This window comes from Chanodichthys erythropterus, chromosome 12 (genome assembly GCF_024489055.1).
Source record: "Chanodichthys erythropterus isolate Z2021 chromosome 12, ASM2448905v1, whole genome shotgun sequence".
NCBI classification, from domain to species: domain Eukaryota; kingdom Metazoa; phylum Chordata; class Actinopteri; order Cypriniformes; family Xenocyprididae; genus Chanodichthys; species Chanodichthys erythropterus.
This window is the reverse complement of record NC_090232.1, coordinates 54,688,704-54,712,823: the sequence shown is the minus strand read 5'-3', so window position 1 is coordinate 54,712,823 and position 24,120 is coordinate 54,688,704. Positions and strand designations below refer to the sequence as shown.

At 36.1% G+C, this 24,120-nt stretch overlaps 2 protein-coding genes across 2 annotated transcripts; one reads left to right on the top strand and one right to left on the bottom strand.

Annotated features, from left to right (window-relative positions):
* Nucleotides 1–5,290: 5,290 nt before the first annotated feature.
* Nucleotides 5,291–23,303, top strand: LOC137031937 (NACHT, LRR and PYD domains-containing protein 3-like). The gene is made up of 9 exons (XM_067403327.1): nt 5,291–5,801; nt 15,338–15,613; nt 15,758–15,820; nt 16,972–18,778; nt 19,298–19,471; nt 20,650–20,823; nt 21,346–21,519; nt 21,603–21,649; nt 21,736–23,303. Exons 2-9 carry the CDS (start codon nt 15,358–15,360, stop codon nt 22,293–22,295), a joined length of 3,255 nt encoding a protein of 1,084 aa, XP_067259428.1. The 5' UTR covers nt 5,291–5,801; nt 15,338–15,357; the 3' UTR covers nt 22,296–23,303.
* Nucleotides 5,814–11,504, bottom strand: LOC137031940 (uncharacterized). Its single transcript, XM_067403328.1, has 2 exons — nt 11,460–11,504; nt 5,814–9,637 (listed from the first exon to the last, which is right to left on the bottom strand). Exons 1-2 carry the CDS (start codon nt 11,474–11,476, stop codon nt 8,881–8,883), a joined length of 774 nt encoding a protein of 257 aa, XP_067259429.1. The 5' UTR covers nt 11,477–11,504; the 3' UTR covers nt 5,814–8,880.
* Nucleotides 23,304–24,120: the final 817 nt, after the last annotated feature.

Here is a 24,120-nt window from a genome sequence, read left to right as displayed (position 1 = left end):
GTCTACGCCAGAATACAGCACTTGCAAGTTGAGCTGCGCCAACCCGACACAATCTCGCCTCATGTCACGTTCACGCAAGAGTGACAAATTGCTTTACGGTAATTCAATATACACATAGTGACCTCACTTTATAAGACAATTTAGAAAATTTCCCACCTCCATTGAGATTTCTTGTACTGTATTTGCAAAACTACTGCGTTGGTGAGTGTTGTAGTCGTTGTAGTCCAGAGCTGCGCTTGGAGTATTTACGACAGTGTGATTCACTGAAGGAACCTGTAGGGGGAGCTTCGCAAATCTTACTGAGTTCCACTTTAACAAAAGCAGCTGATATTGCCATAGAAACTTGTGGACAGATGACTCGCTTTCACCCCAAAATGGCGGAAATGCAGGGCCGCTGCTGGGCACCGGTGTTTTAATGGAACTTTCTATTGAGTGTCGCTTCTTGTTAGTGTATATTCTTTGGTTCAGCTGACTGAACTGCAGAAAGGTACGATGGCCCAGTAGTGCACAACACAAAATTTAAAAAGCAAACATAAGTTAAAGCTGCAGTCTGTGATTTTCGGCCCTCTAGCGGTTAATAAACAGAACTGCACGTGTCTTGCAGAAGAACATTGTAGCCGGAGCTACTTTTCTCGTGTCTATGGCGAGTCACGCAGTTACTGTGATACTCTGCAGCAGGTCCTACCAGATCGGTCTGAAATAGTCTGAATATAAACACTTATTATAAGTGTACCATAATGATTCAGGGTAAGACAAAAACATGGTTTGGAAAATGGATTCATGTTGTACATTCTCATTTTATCATTTTTGTAAATTTTGAACAGATAAAAAGTTACGGACAGCAGCTTTAACAACACAAAGGAATCAAGTCTCAACACGACAGAAATGCTCCTGACCACTATGGGTCTCTCAACTCAGTAAAGTTAAATTTGACAGTGTTCTTTAGAGTCGACAGTCTTACAAAGATACATAGATGCAAACTCCTCACCTTTCAGTGACAACTTACCTTTTTGAGATCAAAATAGGTCACCTCTGGGATTTGCATAGATATAACGGGAAGGTGTTTTTGTGGAGTGGGGGGTTTTACAAGGGCATTTGTGAACTTACAAGGGTAAATAAAGAACTGGTTGTGTAATAAGTACTGTAGAGTGTTTCCTGTACTCTTTACTTTTTAAAAAGCATCTATAAAGAATCATATTTTATGTATTTGAGGTCTGAGATATGGGAACGGTGAAGAGAAGATTTAGTTCAGTATTGCGATCTAATCAGTCAATAAGGTCTTGAATAGCCTGTACAACACTTCATCTTTTATACCATGAGATTTTGATCAAATGTTGATTTTGGTAAAATGATGCAACAATATGTAATTCTTTTTCGTAAACAAATTTTGTTTTGCAAATTGCAGTTTTGGACATAAAAGGTAATAAAAGATTTATTTAAAAACAAACAAACAAACAAAAACTTAAAGTAACTGAATAAATGAGCATCTAAAGCAAGTATCTTTTAAAAGAATTCCGTGCGGAGCATGTCCCTGTCCCACATAATGTTCTCACCTTTTTTCCCCCTTACTCTTAACATTAACATTTTTCAAATCCGTTAAAGGATTGTTACGCTGCAATAATTAGGTCGGCCGGAACCGAGAACATTTCCTATAACACTAGATATACCTGTACATCAGAATAAGAATGGCATCTACGCTAATATCTGTCTCTCTGCTTATCCTGAGGTTTGCCGGGTGCTGGATCCAGGCCGTATCCAGATCAGATGGAGAACCTGCGTCTGGACCTGACTACAACGTAGCCCAGGATCCCCGTATCCGCTTACATATATTTATATATAATCTATTTTTAATCTCTATAATAAAAATGTACAATTCAGATTTTGATCTCCATATACATTTACATATATATATCTTCCAAGGGGTTTTTTCCCTCCTAGGACTTTTTTCCCAGTGTTAGCACGCTGGGTTTTTCTCCTAGGGGGTTTTTTCCACCCCTGGAAGTCAGCCGACATTGGCTTAATGTAGCACCATCTTGTATATGTTACATATTACCACGCTTGTTTGTACAGTTTTAACCACTTCCCTTTTTTCTGTGCTTCTAATATGTAAAGCTGCTTTGAAACAATTACCAATTGTAAAAGCGCTATATAAATAAATTTGACTTGACTTTTGACTTGACCTGTTTGTATCCCTGAAGATATCAATACCATGATTACTTTTAACAGTATGTAACCACTGTATATCGACATGAAATATTAATTCAAAATCACCTACATGCACAATTTATCGTTTTCAGTCACATGACTGTCGTGGAGCCCAGGGGCACGTTAAGCTCAAACCGGTGCGCAACAGTGATCAGCAATAGTGATAAGCCTAATAGTCACAGTAAAAAATAATAAGGTCATATAGATCATAACACAGGCTTGGAGGTAAGAAGTGGATTATCCTTCAGCTGAAATGTTTGTCTTTTCATCCTGAAAAGCAAGGCAAATGATGGATCACAATAATTAGAAGTTTCCACAAATCCCTTCAATCGATCGGGATGTTCTCTTTCATTCTGCATGGCAAGGCCAGTGACTGTAATATTGAGCGTATTTTGCTTTAAACACATATTTACACCGATTTCATCAGGCTCCGAAAATTCTTCAACAAGAACACAAAGAATGTCCTTCTCAGCTGCCATAGTTGCATCTCTTGCGTCATCAGAACAGGACCACCACCGTTTCCGTTTAGAAAATGTTTCGCAACATTTTGTCGGAGCTGAACGCAGCCCTGGAGGGCAAAACAGCCTAACTGCAGCACAAGCCTGTCAATTTTCCATCTTAAAAACAAAAATATGTGAACAAGATGCAAGTTTTGCGCACTAGTGATCCATATTGTAATGAAGGGTCAACAGAGTGAGGATCCATTTGCAGCTTTTATTGAATAACGTGCAATGCAGACAGGGCAAAGGCAGAGGCATAAACAGGAACAGGCAGAGATCAGGGAAGGCGGCAAGCAAACAGAGTCCAGTAAACAAGCAGGGATCAGGGCAGGTGGCAGAGGTTCACAGGGAATAAACAGTCAAAACGTTAACAGATAAACAGTCCACAAGAAAACGCTCAGAAATGATCACCAAGGCAAATCAAGACTTAGCGAGGTGTGTGTGTGATGCGGTGCAGATGTGTGCGTAATCAGTTCTAGGAATGAGGGCCTATGGGAAACGTAGTTTGAATGGGAGATGATCAGTATTCAGGTGATGGCTCCCTCCGGCGGCCCGGAGGAGGAGCCACGGGAGCCATATTCGTGACACATATACAGCACCTGCAGTGATTTCAATCACTAAAAACAGCGGGATGATTTTTAAAAAGCTGGCATGAAAAACACTATTTGCTATAATACTTCTGTGTTGAGTGTACGCTGTGGTTACAGCGTAGGCTGTGTGTAGCAAGCGTAATCTACGACGTAACCTGACGTGCACCTCTTCAAAAATGTAACAACATGTCAATTCAATGCAGACCACAAGTGCTCTGATTGGTCTGCTAGAATCCCTCCCTCAAATAAAAAAACTGGCGAGGATTTCTTGTAGATTCACCTTATGTAGACCTTCATCTGTTTAAATATCACAAAATAGTCATGTCAGTCACATTCTCAAACACAATGTGTAGTTTTTTGGGTTTTTTTCAGATTTAATGGAAACTAAACAGAATGGAGATTAGTTGCATTCCTCAAATGTAATACAGATTCAGGAATATGAATGATGAAGCAGTAATCAGGGAGCAGGAGATAAAGTACAGGATAGCATCAAGTCCCATGTCAGGAATAATCCTATCGACTACAACTCAATATATTATCACGGTGCGTTCCAAACAGGATATATCGCCCTCCGAAGGGCACTTCGGAGTAAAAACAATCATGGCCGCCATATTGAAGGATCGTTCCAAAGTGCCTTCAGAATGAAGGATTTCGAAGGGTACAACTGATGGACATTTCAGGCCCCCATGATCCTTTTTGTAACAGGTATATATATATATATTTATTATATTATATATATATATATATTTTTTTTTTTTTTTTTGGGGGGGGGGGACTTTTATTTTTGGTGTTCCTAAATGTAAAAAGATTTTAAATGTGATGAAATGCCTAAGAGGCTAAAAATGGGGAGCGAGTAGAGCTTCAGTGAATTTATATAGAATTGCTTAGATCAGTTTTAGATTATGGAAGTATTGTTTATGACTCAGCAGCAAAAACTTTATTGAAGAAGCTGGATGTGATACAAGTGCAAGATTTGAGACTTTGTTGTGGTGCTTTTAAAACGACTCCTGTATCTGCTCTTCAGGTAGAGGTTGGTGAAATGCCATTACAAATCAGACGAAAGCAGTTAATGATGAACTACTGGGTAAATCCTCAAGGTCATTCAGAAGACTGCCATTCAACAGTAAAGGTACTCCTTCCTTGCTGGGAAAATGAAAGACAGAAGTGTTTTAATTTGAAATGTATTTATGTAGGATAAACCCCTTGAGATGTAGCATCTCGTTTTCGAGGGGGTCCCAACATTCAAAATTACATAATCTTAACATACAAACATCATGAAATTATAATTAACAATACAAACACAACACACAGAGGGAAAAACAAAAACAAAAAAACAAAAACAGAAACAGTGACAGTCTCAAGTGTAACATGTACAGTCAATCTTTAAGTAAGATATTAAACATTGTTTAAACAACCCAAATGATGTAATGGATCTAATGTCTACAGGTAAATTATTCCAGTTTTGCATGGAATAGTGGCAAAGAAGCAAGAGAAATGGTTTTAAGTCAGAAAAGATACATTCCTACAGTACCGTTATCAATAACTCCACCTTGGATGTTTCCTGCAGTGTTCTTGGATTTTGATATGTTAGAATTAATGAAGGTATTTAAAGAATCAGGAGACATTGCAGATATTGTTGAAGATAGACTACAAACTGTGTATCAAGCATTTACTCCAGAATATACTGATGGATCTAAAGATCCTAATACAGGGAGAACAGGTTTTGCTTTTAGTTGTCCATCCTTAAACATCTTTATTAATAGGAGAACATCAGATCATTGATCAGTATACACTGTAGAGATGATGGCAATAGCAACTGCACTACAGTGGATAGAAGACACTGGAATCAAAAAGATTATACTTTCTACAGATTCATGTTCAGCGTTACAGTCATTGCAATTATTAACATCTCACAGTAGACAGGACAGAGTACATGAGATATATGAAAATCTGTATAGATTTAAGAATATGAACATCAAGATAATATTTATGTGGATACCAGCTCAATAAAGGGCAACGAAGAGGTTGATGGATTAGCAAAGCAGGCTTTGGAAAATGAGGACATCATGAATATCTCACTTAGCAAAAGCAGTAATTAAAGCATATACCACTAAGGAGTGGCAACAAAAATGGGATACAGCAAATACAGGACGTCAGCTTTATGAAATACAACGGGAAGTAGGAGGGGTGAGGAAGAAAAGGAGAAATACTAAAGAGGAAACTATTCTAACAAGATTAAGGGTTGGACATACCATGCTGCGAGAGAGAGAGGAGAGGAGCGCTGAGTTTGAGAGTGTCACAAAGAGAAAGTTGGTGTTGCGTCGTGTTCGAGAAGCTCGTTCGGTAGTGATTATCAGGGCTTTAGTCGACTAAAGGATGACAGCATCAAGTGTTTTTGTGAACGGTGTCCCACATTTCGTCAATGGATTTTTTGTGACGTTTTGCTCCGTGTATTGCATTGCATTGATCTGTGACGCAGTAATGCTTTGTGAAGACTACGAGAACTGTAAGTGCTTCTTCTAAAGTACAGTTTTTCATTGACGACGATTGAAGACATTTGTCACGTTTTAAAGGTGCCATCGAATGTTTTTTTACAAGATGTAATATAAGTCTAAGGTGTCTCCTGAATGTGTCTGTGAAGTTTCAGCTTAAAACAACCCATAGATTTTTTTTAATTAATTTTTTTAACTGCCTATTTTGGGGCATAATTAGAAATGCGCCGATTCAGGTTGCGGTCCCTTTAAATCGTGCGCTCTCCACCCACGGAGCTCGCGCTTGCCTTAAACATAACCCTCAAAATGGATGCCCCAAAAATTACAGGTGTTTTCCATTGGGTTTGACTATTGTCTAAGTTAAAAGTCAATAACTTTTACATTGAAGGTGATTGTGGCCTAGTGAGTTTAAAAGAGAACTCAAAGACTGTATTTTTTTATTATTATTATTTGCTTTTATTTACTGATTATTTAAATTAAAGTAACACTGCATTACAAGGAAGGAAAATATACACAAAAAATAAGTCCTGTTTAATTTTTGTACTTTTGTAGGTGTACACCACCTTGTGGTGTACTTTTTGTACTTTCTTTTGGTTGAAAGCTGTCAGGGAGTATAGGGCATCTTACCTACTTTATTAGATCAGGGAAGGGAGGAGTATTTTAGACTGTGTCTCACATATACTTTTACTTCAGGAAGCCATCTCGTGACATTACTCTAACTGAAGCCTTGTCGGTCAGTAGAGTGCATCTCAATAAAGTAGTACACAACATATATACATTAGTATATAACAAGACTAAAAGCACTGAAAACGGGGACTAAGATCCTTTCGTTATTCAGTCTTCCAGGGCAGCTCTAACAAATTCCCTCTACAAGACGGGCTAAATACCCCGTTACATTTGCACAGGGTTTGGAGTTTGATTTTACCTATAAATGTATGTATAGTATTTTTCTATACTACTGTAATATTTATACAAGTTAGATTTGGTACATTATTATGGGTAAAATGATATTGTACTTAACAGATCCCTTTATCAGTCCATTCAAATGTCTCAAATACATAGACACAATGTACATTATATTTAACGTAAATAAATAAAAAAACTAACATTAAACAAAATACGTGCTTTTTTGCACTGTTAACCAGTGTACAAAATGTGCGACAAAGACATTTCCTTGTGCGTTCCAAAAGAAGAGTTTTTCTGACCACTACACCATCCCTTTGAAGCTCTCACTCCGGAGGGTAAACCCTTTGAAAGGATTAGGGCATAGGGATGAGCCCTTCCGAATGGAACACAGTGACTGTCACGTTTATCAAGAGGGTGCTTCTCATTTTTCGTAAACGGGAAGAAGGGAAGGTGGGAACCGGCGAACGTTCAAACAAAGTTTTAATACCAAAATAGACAAAGAACAAAACGAACCCTCGCGTATGTCCAGGCCTGGTCCTCTCTCGTCCTTCACTGTCGTCGCTCCTCCTTTTATGCTCCCGGAGCTCCTCCGTGAGGGACTCGAGGCCGGTGTGCCTCACAGGTGAAGATCATTAACACTCGCGTCACTGGCCTTGCGCCGTTCCCTCACGGCTCTCGCCCGCCCTGCTCGTCACACCACCCATGTGTGCTGTTGACTTTCATCAAAATTTCAATGTTGAACATTAAACATTGAAATTTCAATCTCAACCAAAATGATGGTTTGGATCAAAACATCAACATTGTATCAATGTCACCATGCTATCCAGGGATAGATTATGATCCACAAATATATGTTAAGAGATTCACAAAAAATAATGGTATGCACAAATGAATAGAATAAGATCAACAAATATATGTTAGGAGTTTCACAATAAAATATTAAATTTACAAATATATAAAATGAGATTTGCTAATAAAAAAACTTATTCACAAATATGTTTTTATGTCACAAGCACAACTCTGCCTGCATTTATTTGTCAATCACCGCCAGTACATCTGTGGATCTCTTTCTGTGCATTTGTGGATTCTCAAACAATTCTAGCGTCACGACTGCAGACAAATCCACAAATAGGTTTATTCGACCCACCGGCTACTCAAGCTAATCAGGTAACGGCCACATTACGGTGACCAATCGCAGCACACTCTCGCTACAACCAATCACGTTTTGCTTTTCTATCGGGGCGGGAACAGACTCATTTTGCACCCCTGAAATGGGCAGTAATGAAGGAGAATGTACAATAATAAATCATGAAAGTCAGTAAAGTTTCGGCCATCATTCAGATGGGGTCCGCTACACAAAAGATTTTTGGAGTATATTCTTTATATTGCCATCAGAATCAGTGAATCAGGATAAAGGAATATGCACGAATTATGATCATTCACAGATCCTGAGCTATAGCACCTCTACCTGACATGAGCGTGTGGCAAATAGAAGGCATTATAATCATTATATTCAAACGGATTACATTATTAGGGTCCATGTACATGCAGCTAGTGATGCTGTCTACAAGCTTTGAACTGAGTAATGCTTATTTTTATGCAAACACAAACATTTAATTCAGCAGAATTGAGCAGTTTCTGTGTCTTGCATGCTTTTCTTTATTGTAGAGAGCCTTATTTATTGTCATATTATCAGTATAATTGAGCGCAGTCAAACTTTTGGTTGCTTTTTTTCCCTCTGTGTTTTCATTATTCATTAAAATCTTTGTTCAAAACTGAGAATTTTCTGTAAAGCTTTTACATAACATCTCATTTGTTAATATTAGTGATAGTGACAATATCAGTTCTTGAATCTTGAATACTAGTGATCAAACTGAGCATGCTCTGCAGCCTTTCACAACCAGAAAACAAATTATTACTGTTTATGAGTTTGAGTTTACAATTCAGTTTGTACACATGTTGTGTTCCCTTGTTGAAGAATAGTGATAAAGCTCGCCAGAAACACAGTTCAATCTTTGTGGTGGCAAGAGAGTTAAAATTATGTTAATGTTCATTATTTGCTTCTGTCTTTGTTGGCAAGGGAAAGAGACATGAAAATGTCTAATGAGTCCAGTCAAAATCGCTTGAACACACACCTTGTGGAGAATTTCCAAAGCATTTGACTGCAGCAGTGTACAATATTTTGTTTTAAAGTATGGTGCAGATACTTTCCCAAAATCCCTTCCTCTCGGGTAAGTTCTCTGAGGAGTTGAGTGAAGACGTGTCATCATCCATCTGGATTTTGGTGTCATTGTTCTTTGTTTCAGGAGACTCGCTGTCATCTGAATCACTGGATGATGGAGTGACCGCAGGTAAATCTAGACTGAATGTGTTTGTAGTTTGAGGACTGTAATTGATGACAGGCATTGGGTAGAAAGGCTGTATGTATGTAAAATAACCCATCTCCTCCAGAAAGTCCTCTAAACTCATCCTCCTGATGATCATGAGAAGGCCTCTGGAGATTGGGTAAGTGGCGTTTGGATTGTAGTTTGATCGGTCATGGTGTTGAGTCACATAAACTCTCTGAAAGCACTCCTCATCATAGAGACTGACAATGATGCGGTCTGTGTTGCTGTTGTGAAGGTCAGGAGAATTGTCTTCTGAGACATAATCAGGAAGTTCTTCAGCTCCTGGTGAATTTAGATTGCCAACCACATAGTAAGGGAAGTCTATGTCTGGAAGAAGTTTTTCCCCATTTTCGTCATATCTGTTCTCAAAAAGGTGAAAACCAAAGTCTCCGTCAGCTGGGTCACATTCAGAGATCATGACATTGTCATTGCTAAAAGAAAAACAGTCATTGGCGAACCAGTAGAGGAGTTTGAGTCCATGTCTGGGCCAGGGTTGACCGAACCCAGAGTCTCTCAGCTGGGCCAATTCATTTAATGTTTCCTTCATGGTCCTGTACCTGAAAACGGCAAAAAACACTCAGCATATGTGAACTGAGGACACATTTCAATTGAATAAGCCAATCAGTGTTTTTTAATATTATTTTTACATTTTACATATTGTCCCAGCTTTACTGGAGTTTTGTAGTTAAAGACGTTATCATATAGAGTTAGCCAACATTATCTGAACTGTGTACTCAGTCTTGTAAATCTACATTTACAATTTCTTTGACATTTCAATGAATTTCTCCAGTGTTTTTTTATGTATACTGAATGGATCTGTGAGTCATTGGGTGTTTTGGATTTGATTGGTTGTTTAAAATCCTGACAGGTTCACTGCATATGAACAGTTGAACTGTATCCTATAGTCTTGTGTAATATGACTTTATATTATTATTGCAAAACAAACCCTGACAGGGAGATTCTGCCTCATATCAGACCATTGAATTTACACTTACTCCTTACATATTGGGGCAATGACTGACCTTATTTGGTGGGTATGTGTGAGTTTGAATTATTTATTTTAGAATTATTTTAACTTATTTCAGATGGCGTTATTTATTAGGGTATGACAGTATTTGAGTAAAAGTGCTTCACAATTAAAGTATTATTTTAGGGGACGTTTTACTCCAAGTACAAAGTCATATGTCATCATGACTTGTGTACATCTTTCCATAATGATTGAAAATGGGTATTTTTACAATTCTCAATCATATGCACATACATTTAACTTTCCTTTTTTAAACCTTCAATGACATGTAACAGATAAGGCAGCATTTTCTAGAAGTACTGTTCACCAAAATAAATAAATAAATACATTTATTTTATAATTTTCCCACCATCATTGTCATTCCAAACCTGCATGTGTTTTTTCAGTGAATAACATCACTATAATTAAATGTCCAACCACTGCTGAAAAGGTGAAAGGTTTCAGGTTTCAGGATTTTGGTTTTAGCTTACCATCTGCCGTGTCCGAGAGTCTTACATAATCAGAACAATTTGAATGTGGTTATGACCGGTTTGACCAGTTTCTCTACAACATTCTTTACAATACTAAAATGAGAAATTTTAAAAGTTGATTTAAAAAGCTAAGATAAGTGTTTACTTTTTACTTTAAAATACTTTAGTTAATTAAATTAATTTATTAGTATTTAATTTATTATATAATATATTTATTTAATTCATTTATTATAATTTATTTGTAGATTTTTAAAATAGAAAACAACTTGCCAGACAAAGCATACACTCCAACATTAATTTATATATCAATATCATGATGGTTATTAATCTGGTTCTGTTTCATTAAAAGACTCTTTTTGTTTCAATATTTAACTGTAAATACTATGTTGCATTCACCCAACTGCAGATTTACTGTCTAACCATTTTGACCAGTCAAAGAGCCGTGGTGTAATAATCCTGTTTAAAATACCAGCAATTTGATAATCTTACACAACTTTACTACATCAGCATTTTAGCAGAGAAAAAGAGAACCTCTATTGGCTAATCATTTAAGTTTGAGTTTGTTTCTCAACTGTTTGCTACTGCAGATTCTTGTGTTTTGTGATCAGCAGAGAGCAACTCATTCTTTGTAAATCTCACTTTCTGTCCTTCACTGGTCTTTTTTTAATTATGCGTCTTTTTGTCATAATTTGAGATTCTCTGGCTGTCACTTTAATATTCCACATATAACACATTGACTTAAATACTGAGCAAATAGTAGGAGATTGAATCAGAAAAAGTATTTTGTGTGTTCTGTATATGTAAACATTCATGCAGAAAATCACTTTTTTTGAATAGAGAAATATTTCTTTCATAAGTGAAACAGAGAAAATGAGATCGTACCTCTTGAAAACCGTCATATATTAAAACTTCCTGCTGTGGAACAACAGATAAGCCGGAAGTCTCACTCACTATCTGAAAACACGTGGGTGTGTCGTTTCTATGGAGAGTGAGTTAACGTCACACTTTGACTGCAGCAAGGGTTTCCACACTGATCCTGGATCATCCTCAGCACATTTCAGATGTTTCTCTTATTGAACCCGGCTGAATTAACTCCTCTGCTAGAGTTACTCCACCATCTGTGCTGGTGAGGCTCCAGGAACAGTTCAAAAATACCTGGACAACTGGGACTTCAGAGGACCCTAATGGACAATACATCTTACCTGTGTGCAACTTTGTCTACTAAATCATTATTTTATTTTTCCTTTTTATTCAAAATATTGAATATATAATGAATTGTCCGAATGTCAAATATGTGGAAGTGAATGTGTTGTGTCATTTAAACACCTTTAATGATCATGTTAGTTGATAGCCTATAACGCGCCATGAGTTTGCACCTCAATTCAGAGGATCTGTCAGATTTACATCACGTAAATTTCCACCATTTTCCCCGAAATACATAAAAGTAGGATAAGTGCCCGGCGAACTGGGAGAAGAATAGAGTAAACTTTATTGTTTCATATACATCTGTATCTGATATGAATAAAACACTTTTTATTTAACATTTATTTATAATTTAAACGTCAATTTATAATTGGATATAAAGGATAGCAATGCAGCTTCTAAAGGCATTTGTGTATGAATTTGAATTTAAAATAATTTTTTTTTTTTTTTAAGTAATTCATTTTAATGTCTATGTCTGAAACCTCAAATAAACATTATGTGTTTGAAAACACTGAATAGTTGTGATATATGAACAATTCACATAGTTAAACACTTTCTACACATTGAATAGACATTTAGAACTGTAAGGGCTAGAAATAATTTTTCCCCCTCTGATTCCTTGGCAACAATTTTTTTATTTATTTTTTTTATTATTATTTTTTCAGAAATCCATTTGATCTAACGAAATGCAGTAATATAAAAAATAATACTGATCAAAAAGTTTGAGCTTCAGCATATTTAGTAGAGAAAAGGAGAGAACTTTTTTTACTCCATTTGAATTTGCAATGTTTCTCAACTGTTTGATACTGCAGTTTCTTGTGTTTCGTGATTAACAGAGAGCAGCTCATTCTCTGTAAATCTCACTTTCTGTTCTTCACCTGGTGGCGCATTACAGAAACTTCCTATCTTATGTCTTCATTTAAAAAGTGAATTTAGGATTTTTCACAAATTCATATTACAGAAGCAAATCTTAACCTGATTTAGGATTCTTATCCTATCTTACAAAATCTCATAGTTCAGAAATCTTAAACCACTCAGTCGAGTTCAGTAATCAACTCTCATGTCTGTTACCAAGCAATCAACAACATGCAAGCAGCTGTGAAGTTAGAGATTAAAATGGAGAAACTAAATAAGTGTGCTTTTAATTAAGGACTGCAGAAAGAGACGTTTTGATAAGCTTGGTAGAAAAGGCAAAGCCTATCACTATATTTTATTGGAGTATGTAATTATTTATCAGTGTTTTGTCGTCAAAGTGCAGCACATCATTTGGGTGTTCAAAAAGTATTTCCACCATCAAACATTGCTGGTCTTTAGTTTGTATCATTAATAAATGTGACACCATTCTCAGACAGGGCTATTGTTATGTGATTTTTACAGTTGGCTTTCAAATAATCTTGAAGTTAGGACACCAGTGGGGTTGGCCAAAATTTAAGACAGTTTTTAGGATTTTTTGTCAAGTTAGGATGCTCTGTAATACCCCTTTCCCTATCTGTAGTTAATGCATATAATGCACTTAAGATAGGATTCTAAACAGATAAAATAGGATTCTAAAGTTTGGATCTTTCTGTAATAAAGGTCTTTTTTTTCCCTCATTCATTGTTTTGTCATAATTTTAGATTATCTGGTTTTCACTCTTACATTCCACAAGCAACACATTGACTTAAATACTGCAATTTAATTCAGGTAAAAAAAACAAAAAAACAAACACTTTTGTTTAAATGAGAAATAGTGGAATAGAGAGGAAATACAATCATACCTCTTTGAAAACCATCATATATTAAACCTTGAGTTTGTTTCTTGCTGTGAAAGAACAGATAATTAAGCTGAAAGAGCTGCTCACTCTGAGAAACACTAAACAGGACGCCAGTGTTGGCGTGTCGTTTCTATGGAGAATTAACATCACACTTTTACTGCTGCATGTGTTTCCACACTGATCCTGGATCCTCCTCAAGACTGCGCATATCAGAAGTTTCTCTTATTGAGCCTGGCTGAATGAACTCCTCGGCTGATCATAGACATGACCTGAGATGAGTCTCCCCAATAAGAACATTTAAAATGTGCTGGTGAGGTTCCAGAAACAGTTTAAAAATCCCTGGATTACAGGGACACAATCTTTTCATAAAAACCTAAGATAGGACATTTGCTCACCTGTGTACTTTAATTTACTGGATCATGTTATGTAATGTTTTCCAAAAGTGGGTGGGGTTTAACTTAAGTTAAGATGAAAAAAAAAAAACACTTGGTGCTCAAAGTCCTTTATGGAAATCCATGAGTGATAGAAGCTTCAGAGCTTCTGCTCAAGATGACAGTTCACAGAACAAGAAACATAGACAATTATCATTATTCAAGGTCATTAGGTAAATTCAATTTCTGATTCAATGTTTTGTTAGGAAGAATTAAGAATCAGCAGATTTCTTTTACATTCTCCACTAGTAAACAATTGTTTTATCTAATCAATTATCAATGTCTTTCTCATATATTCCACATTTATCAGTAAACATTGAGTTGATTTATCTTTTTTTCTTTATTCCTGCATTTAGAGTGTCCATCAACAATCACTCATCGGTTCTGTGAAATTGTTGAACCTCTGCATTCCTGTGAATTGTTTCAAACATCATTTTTTCTTTTTTTTTTTCTTTTTGCAGTGACCCTGCCTTTCTGCAATCTTTGCTTTTCACTCGACTTATTTACCCAGTGTATTTACTCATATTTACCAGAGGATGCAAAAAATGTAAAACGTGTGTGTGAGAGTGTGTGTATCTACTTAACCATATGGGCAACAAAGGTTATGCTGAAAGGACTTTGGACACTTTACAAGTTACAACTGATGTCATTAAATACATGACCTAACATTCTGAGCATAAAACACTAATGAGTTGACTTGCTTCAGGCACTGATTCCAGTCTCTGAATATACCTTTGATTGTTTCTTATACTTCAGTAGATATACTTTAATATAATAAGTTATAACCTAATTAATATAATAAGATATAACATAACCTTGCCCTGCTCTCACCAGCAAAACCCTGCCAGTAGAGATGCACATGGATTTTTCAGTCCAGTTCCAGTAAAACTGTCTAACTTTGGTGTCCGAGGCTATTTATTCTACATATGGTTTTTTTTTCTCTTGCTGTTGCGTACAACTGAAAAACATGGAGAAAGTCCAACTCTGTGCCTGTAAACTATATTTTCCCCCAATAGATGAATAATATTCTATAACTTAAAACATGAAATAAACTAATTAATTATATTTCGAACCTTTTTTTTTTCTGAAAAGGAATTTTGTCAAGCTGATAACTATCAGTGGCCCTATTCCTGTGGGACAAGTGTCTACTCATTTGCTGTTTTAACGACAGACATGCATTCATTTTGCAACCTTTATTTCATTCAACTATTATGTTTAGATCATGTTCTTCATTATTAAATCTGTCCACAGCAACATTGCACATCTCAATGTCAATCACTCATGACCCGATCTCATTGCAGAAGACATTTTATAATAAATATAACATTTGTGCACACAGATCCACATGTTAAGATTTTTCTTTTGTCCTGCAGAATTTAATCCTTGAAGAACAATGGCATCTGTTAAAGAGCTACTTGTGAACTCACTGAAGGAACTGGTGAAAGATGATCTGAAAGAGTTTCAGTGGTACTTGAAGAATCATGAGTATGTTTCAACATCTGAGATGGAGAACACAGATGTCTTAGACACAGTGGATAAGATGGTGGCAAGTTTTGGATCAGAAGAAGCTGTGAAGATCACAGTGAACATCCTGAGGAGGATGAACCAGAACCTTCTGGCTGAACAGTTAGAAAACAAACACAAAGAAGGTAGCTGAAAGCTTTACAAGTGTATTGTCTCAATATAGAGAACAAAGTAATAGATGGGTTTTCACTTAAACTCTTGCTTTGCCAATGTGTTTGTGTCATTTATGTTACTGCATGTTAATTTTGTTTCATCTTTCTCTTTCACAGTTCAGGCTGAGAGCAATATGAATACTTCTGCCACTGTTGGAGCTGCTCCAAAACAGATCTGGGGTAAATAATGACTACTGTCTTTATGGAGAAATATTTATTTACCCCAGATTGTGGTTTATTCATATTTTAGTCATATGGTCTTTAGTTTGGGTAGGTAAGAAAAATATGTTAGCAACAATTACAGGGTTAAGCACAACAGTGGTCGATCGAATATGTTAATTTAGTGGGACATAACATCCCTTCTGCAAGGCTGCAGCTCTTTACAGAGCCCACACTCACATAAATCTTTGGACTGTCTATTAAATAGCAGCACTACAGTCTATGTTCATATTGTAATATGGTTTGTGAAATATCAGAGAGACAATGAACAAAAATATAAATATTAATTAACAAAGAAACTCCAAGTTTGCTGTGCATGTTGATAGGGGTGCAAAATATGGCCAAAAGTTATCTTTTTATATGACATGATAATAATAATAATAATAATTATTATTATTATTATTATTATTAATAATAATAATAAATTAACAATATTATAGACATATAAATTCATTCACAGTAAATCTGTAAAATTACAATAGAAATATTTATGGCTGTCTTAATTTTTAAATGTTAAAGCAATAAGTTTTATTTAGTTGGAAATGCACATGGAATGGCTTCACCTTAAAAGTTTGGGGAAATGGTTGGTACATATTTCTTTCTCTAGAAGCTGTTGGCTCTTCTTCTTTCTCACTTTTTTGTTCATCATGCATTTAACAATCATATGTTGCAAAAGTTCCCATTCAGGTTCCTGCAGTGGTACAGTGGTACATTTGTATTGCAGAGAGATAGTTTGTGGTCATGAGCCAAAGGAAATGCATGACATTATGTGTTGTCTGTTTATTAAGCATAATTAGTGTAAGACTGTAAATTCATTTAGAGTTGCAGTACATCACTAAACGTGCAAGTATGATTAATTGTTGTAAATTGGATGCAGTAATATAGTAGTACTGAAATGCACATGTACTATACATACTTATTATACAAGTGTCTTTGAATGTTAATGTATTTTAGAGAGAGATCATAGACCAGGTAACAATAGTTTATATTGTTTAAAAATAAAATAACCACATTTATTAACAAACATTTCATTCCAAACAGTTCATAGTTCTAAACTCAGTATTTTGAGATTGTTTACTCTTTGGTTTATTTTGTTTTCCTCTTTCTTAAAGGTTCAATGGCAGAAGACAGTAAGGCTGATCATCATTACAGAATGATCAGCCTCAGACTGAAGAACAAATTACAAGAAGACTACAAGCGGATATTGGTTGGTAATTCCCAGACAGGTCATCGGCAGTACCTGAATGATATTTACACTGATCTATATGTGGTGGAGAATGAGACTGGAGGAATAGTGAGTGACCATGAGGTGAGACGGATTGAACTAAATAACAGCCAATTTACTGCGAAGGACTCAGCGATCCAGTGCAATGACATATTCAAAGACTATATGGGTCGACAAAACAAAAAAGTGCTGACGATGGGAATCACAGGGGTGGGAAAAACTGTCTCTGTCAATAAATTCATTCTTGACTGGGCTGAAGGAAATGAAAATCAGAATATACTCTTCATATTTCCTCTCCCATTCCGTAAACTGAATATGATTACAAAGAACTGCAGTCTCATGGATCTGCTTCATGAATGCTTCTTTAGTGGTCCAGAAGAACTGCCTTCTCTTCCTAAAGGTGACTGTAAGGTCATGTTCATCTTTGATGGGCTGGATGAATGTCGCTTCCCATTGAAATTTGATGAGAGTGATGGATTAACAGATGTACATGAAAAAACAACAGTGAGTAAGATAGTTACAAACCTGGTCAAGGCTCATCTGGTTTCCTCTGCTCTCATCTGGATCACATCCAGACCTGCAGCAGCCGGTCTCATACCCCGAGATTACATTGATCAGGTGACAGAGGTGCGAGGATTCAATGATGAGCAAAAAGAACAGTACTTCATCAAAAACAGTCCTGGGGTTTCTGAAAACATTATCCGTCACATCAGGAAATCCAGGAGCCTGTACATCATGTGCCACATCCCTGTCTTCTGCTGGATCTCTCTTACTGTTCTTCAGCCTCTACTGATTCAAGAGAGCAATGACAAAGTACCAACAACTCTCACAGGGATGTACACAAACTTCTTACTTTCTCAGGAGCAAAAGATGAAAAAATACTGCGATGATCTTGAACTTAATCCCAAAGCCAAGTCTTTTGAGCAGATTATTCTGAAACTTGGGAAATTGGCATTTAAACAGCTACAGAAAGGTAATCTGATTTTCTACAAAGAAGATCTTGAGGAGTGTGGACTGGATGTCAGTGAAGGGTCAGTGTTTTCTGGGTTATGCACTCAGATCTTTCAGAAGGACAAGGCTGTTTCAATGAGAAGCGTTTACAGCTTCATACATCTAAGTGTCCAGGAGTTCCTTGCTGCTCTCTATGTGTTTTTCAAATACAAATGTTCTAGAAGTACATTTGTATTTCTTCAATCCTGGACAGAAAAACTGAAATGGGGTATCTTCAAAAAGTCATTATTTGACTTGCATAAGGTTGTGATCAACAAGGCTTTGCAGAGCAATAATGGGCATCTGGACCTTTTCCTCCGGTTCCTCTTGGGTCTATCAGTGGAGTCCAATCAGAGTGACCTGAAGGAACTGCTGCCAGCACTGGATCTGAAATCAGAGAATGTCAAATATACTGCTGATTATATCAAAAAGAAAATAGAGAAGGAGAAATCAGTAGAGAGAACCATCAACCTCTTCCACTGTCTGAATGAACTGAACGATGACTTTATGGAGGACATCCAGAATAATCTGAACTCAGGAAATCTTTCAGCACAGAATCTTTCCTCTGCTCAATGGTCAGCTCTGGTGTTTCTACTGCTGATGTCAGAAGAGACTAAAGAGATGTTTGAACTGCAGAAATACAGAAGATCCGACGAAGCACTGATGAGACTGCTACCAGTGATCAAAAACACAAGGAGAGCACTGTAAGAGTCATCTCTACATTTATTTCCATAAATGGTTAGTCATTTTAATTGGTCACTAATTTTACAGAGGTGACCTGGGCGACACTGTAGAGCAAGGGTGCCCAATCCTCTTCCCAGAGATCTACCTTGCTGCGTAGTTCGGTTCCAACAATTCTTAGAAATATTTGACATTTAGCTGGTTCATTTAGCCGATTAATGAATCTCTGTTATCAAGTTTTGTTTTTTTTCCTTTTTAAAATAATATTTACTTGTATAAATTAATGAAATTAATAGCATTAATTGATTGGTACATAAAATGTTGGGTAAACTGCCCTTGACCTTGTGACATAAACAGTGATGTTTAATGAAGTGATAAGGACATTTTACTTTTAATACTTAAGTACATTGATTAGTAAATCAAGTTTTATTTAAAAGTATAAATTATGCTTTTAAGTGTAAATTTAAAAAGAGTTATTTTACTGGAGTGATATTATATTAGGGTATCTGTCCAACACTGATAACAGTTTTTGTTTTCCACAGTTTACAGTCCTGTAATCTTACTGGTCAGTGTTGTGAGAGTTTGTCATCTATTCTACTTTCCTCAAACTCTGTCATGAGAGAGCTGGATCTGAGTAACAATGACCTGCAGGATTCAGCAGTGAAGCTGCTCTCTCATGGTCTGAAGAGCCCAAACTGTCAACTGCAGATACTGAGGTTTGATTTTCACATTGAGTCATTCATTTTTTATTTATTTTTATTTTTTTAAGCATTTCATGAGTAATAGGATAATGTATGTCATCTGGTCATTGTTGCAACACAGGATAATCAGGACCCTAGTGTGAAGTAGTGTGAATATCACACTATCACACTGAAATAATTTATTTTGCAGTAATGGCAGACTGATCATACATGATCCTGCTTATTACATAATTACCTAAAAAATATATGAACATGAAATATTAATTGGAGTGCAAATTTTATTACGTGAGCAGAGACAGTTTGGAGTGTAATGAGAGATAAGAAATTATCACAGCTACTGTATGTCAGAAATAACTAAACTTTAAATGTGATTGTTGTCTCAGTGAAAGGTCAATATACAACTGTATATCATCACAGAACACCATTGAGTAATTACAATCAAAAGCAATCAAATTCCTTATTCTGTGTACATTTTTATTATGTGTATATCAGGAGTTATACAATTTAAGGCAAGACACCCCAGGTGAATAGGATAAAAACAACAAAAAAACAAACAAACAAGAAAAAACAAATTGATATCACCATACTTCCCCAGTCGATTGATTACATTAGGAATTGTACATCTTTTTGTATGACAAGTTTTCTGAAATGTTGTTTAAATATGCAAATGAGGCATATCTAATTAAATATCCACTAATTTGCATACATTTCTAGATTTTTATCACTGTCAACAGCCAGGAAAAAATCACCATTTCATAGGAAAGAAATGTATAAAATCTGGCAAAATATGTGAACAAACCCCTCTGTAAAAACCTTCACATTATAGATTTGAATAAAACTGTAAAGTTTAGTGTATGTAAGGGCTTCTGAAGTGGAGATTTGTGACTTAGTGCAGGAGGGAAAAAAACTCATTTTGAGATAATGCCCTTTAAACATATGTACTGTTATTGAAATCTACAGACACAAATAGATAAAGTGCTATAAAAGTTACACTTTTCTTTCAGCTAGTCTGAAAAAAAAATGCTTTATGAAAAGCCAAAAAGCCCAAAATCTCAAAATTGACAGATGCGTGAAAAACAGTGTTTTCGCCTTAAGGAACAAAATATGAAAGATATTGTCTGTTTTCAAAGTACTTCTAATTTGTAAATGATTTTTTTCACTATACATCACTTTGTTTTAATTTTTTTTATTAGATTACCATGTTGCAATCTTACTGATCAGTGCTGTGAGAGTTTGTCATCAGCTCTACAATCCTCAGACTGTGTCCTGAGAGAGCTGGATCTGAGTAACAATGACCTGCAGGATTCGGGAGTGAAGCTGCTCTCTGATGGACTGAAGAGCCCAAACTGTCAGCTACAGATGCTGAGGTATTTAATGAAGTTCCAAATGCAGGTTCGGGAGGAGCCTAAACATTCAGTCATGTCAATCATCATTATGTGCAATACTATATAAGAATGGGTTCGAGCCTCCTCTGCGGACAGCATTATAAATGTCTGCAATCAATCTCTCCATCCATGTTTGTATCTGTATCTGTAACACAAGCTATAGACATAAGCAGTTCACCATTTGGGAAACCCTTTTTACATTACCTGATTGTGTGTGTGTTTTCTTGTATATATGATTTATGAAGACACAAATGTGTATAATAAAATGGGTATTACAACATAAACCAAATGGCTTTAAAAACATACTAAACTGTGTTTCTTTTAAATTCAAAAAATGCAGACAGTGATGGGTAGATTTGGGGGTAGGGGTAGTGTAGGGGGATAGAATATACAGTTTGTACAGTATAAAAACCATTATGTTTATGAAACAATATATACAAGTGTGTGTGTGTGTGTGTGTGTGTGTGTGTGTGTGTGTGTGTGTGTGTGTGTGTGTGTGTGTAGGCTGTCTGGCTGTATGGTGACAGAGGAAGGCTGTGGTTATGTGTCTTCAGCTCTGAGTTTAAACCCCTTACACCTGAGAGAGCTGGATCTGAGCTACAATCACCCAGGAGATTCAGGAGTCAAGCTGCTGAATGACAAAATAAAGGATCCAAACTGCTCACTGCAGATACTCAAGTATGTCAAAGATTAATTCTGACATGCGTAACATGTATGTGTGCATGATGCATATCTTCATTAATGTGTGTTTGTGTTTATAGCGTGGATCATGGAGGAGAGATCAGGATGAAAGCAGGATTACAAAAGTGTACGTCTACATACATGCACACTCTGAGTGATTTTTTTTTTGTTGTTGCTGTTGTGTTATGAATGTTTCTCTCGTTATGTGTACAGATTACTGTGATCGCACACTGGATCCAAACACAGCACACTCTCGTCTCATTCTGTCTGATGAGAACAGGAAGGTCACATATGTGTATGGGCATCAGCCATATCCTGATCATCTAGAGAGATTTAAGATCTGTGAACAGGTTCTGTGTGGAGAGAGTTTGACTGGACGCTGTTACTGGGAGGCTGAATGGAGCGGATATAATGCAGATATATCAGTGACTTATAAAGGAGTCAACGAGAAAGGAAGAAGTGTCTGGGGGTTTGGATCCAATGACAAATCCTGGACTCTGATCTGCTCTGATTACAAATTCTCTGTCTGGCACATTAAAAAGCTAACTAGCATACCAGCCCCTCCACCCTTTTCTAACAGAGTAGGTGTCTATCTGGACGTTTTGGCCGGCACTCTGTCCTTCTACAGTGTCTCTGATACACACTCACTCACACACTTATACACATTCAACACCACATTCACTGAACCCCTCTATGCTGGATTTAGGGTTTATTTGAACTCTTCAGTGTATCTGTGTCAGATTAAAACTAGATGCACATCCATCAAAAACTGAGAGATAAATTCATTTCTTGCAAACATCTGTCCAAGGCTGCAGGGATGTTTTATCAGGTGTTCGGGGTTAAAACATCCCAATAAACAGCCGAAACAATGCTACATTTAGAGATGAACATGAATGAATGAGGACAGAGTTATATGAGAAAAGACAGAACTCATGATTAAAGGCTTGTTTACTCCAAGAAATATAACTATAATGATAACTAGCGTGCATGTAAATCAAAGAATGATAATGTTGTTTATTTATTTTAACTGTATGCTGCAGTTATGTCATAATTGAAGTGGTTTAAAATAGCAAGGATTTTGATTGGGTGTCAATGTTTTTATCATTCCTCAGATGAAAAAAGTACTCTGAAAGTGATCCCAACAATATAATTATTGTGAGCTTTACTATTCTATCAGAGTTGGAATGATTTTTTAAACTTTATGGTTGTAGTTAACGTTCTTGGCATGAATGGTCATGAATTAAATCTCAAAAGTGTATAAAATATTTAGCTGCATGGTGGCATCGCAAAAACTTTAATCTTACCATATGATACTCAAATTAGGTTATGAAATCAGGAGTAATGCAGATGGCATTTTTGATCATGTCATCTATATTAAGCTTTTCAGTTGTCTTCAACTACATGCATAAGTGCTAGATGGCTCTCTGTTTTGGCCAGTAAACTGGTGTGTATAGTTACTAACTTATGTTTTCTTGTTTGAATTGTCATTTTCTATCCCAAACTTTGCATATGAGAAATAATTACAAAAACAGCATCAATCACATCTGCCACAATTACATTTTCCATGCAGTCATCATAGGTTTCTTATTGATTTTAAACATCTAGACACAGCTAATCTTTTTCAACTTTGCAAAACTGTTCAAACTCAGTCAGGTCACATAGAGATTGAAGTTCACCCAAAAACTAATTCATTCATTTACATTAGGGGTAATGAAAAAAAGAATATATAAAAGGTTTGAGCGTAGTTCAGTTGGACTCAAGTTGTTTTGTGTGCTTTGTCATTGCTGCAATAAACTTATTTTCATATTTGAGATTGACTTCTGTGTTTTTTTTTATTCTGATGAGCCACTCACCAACATTTTTTTTTCTTATTCAAATTTTTTATTGTTGTTGTTTTACAGAACTTCATTTAAATAAATCTAGAAAAGGTTGAAGCACAGGGAGAAGTTCTGTTCATTTAGTATAAGCAGGAGATATAAAGTGAAAGCCTAATGTGTTACAGTTCTGTGAAGATTTTAAAGGTGTTTTAACCGTGTCTTACATACTGTGGCAGTGTTTTAAACCTGATAAATTTTGGTTAAAGCTGAAAGTACTGTGTCTAGGTAGACAGCAAGTGTGACACCAAAACATTTTTATGTTGGCAGTGTTAAAGGGTTAGTTCACCCAAAAAAAGAAAATTCTGTCATTTATTACTTACCCTCATGCCATTCCACACCCATAAGTCCTTTGTTAATCTTCTGAACACAAATTAAGACATTTTAGTTGAAATCCGATGGCTCCGTGAGGCTTACGTAGGGAACAATGACATTTCCTCTCTCAAGATCCATAAAGGTACTAAAAACATATTTAAATTAGTTCATGTGAGTACAGTGGTTCAACATTAATATTATAAAGTGATGAGAATATTTTGGTGCACCAAAAAAACCCCCAAAATAACAACTTATAAAGTGATGGCCGATTTCAAAACAATGCTTCAGGAAGCATCGGAGCACAATGAATCAGCGAATGTTTAGCATCGTACTACTTTAAGTTGAATACAGCTCAAAAAGGATTTGAAAATAGTTTTTTTTGCATTTTACACTGTCACAGCCATTTTGA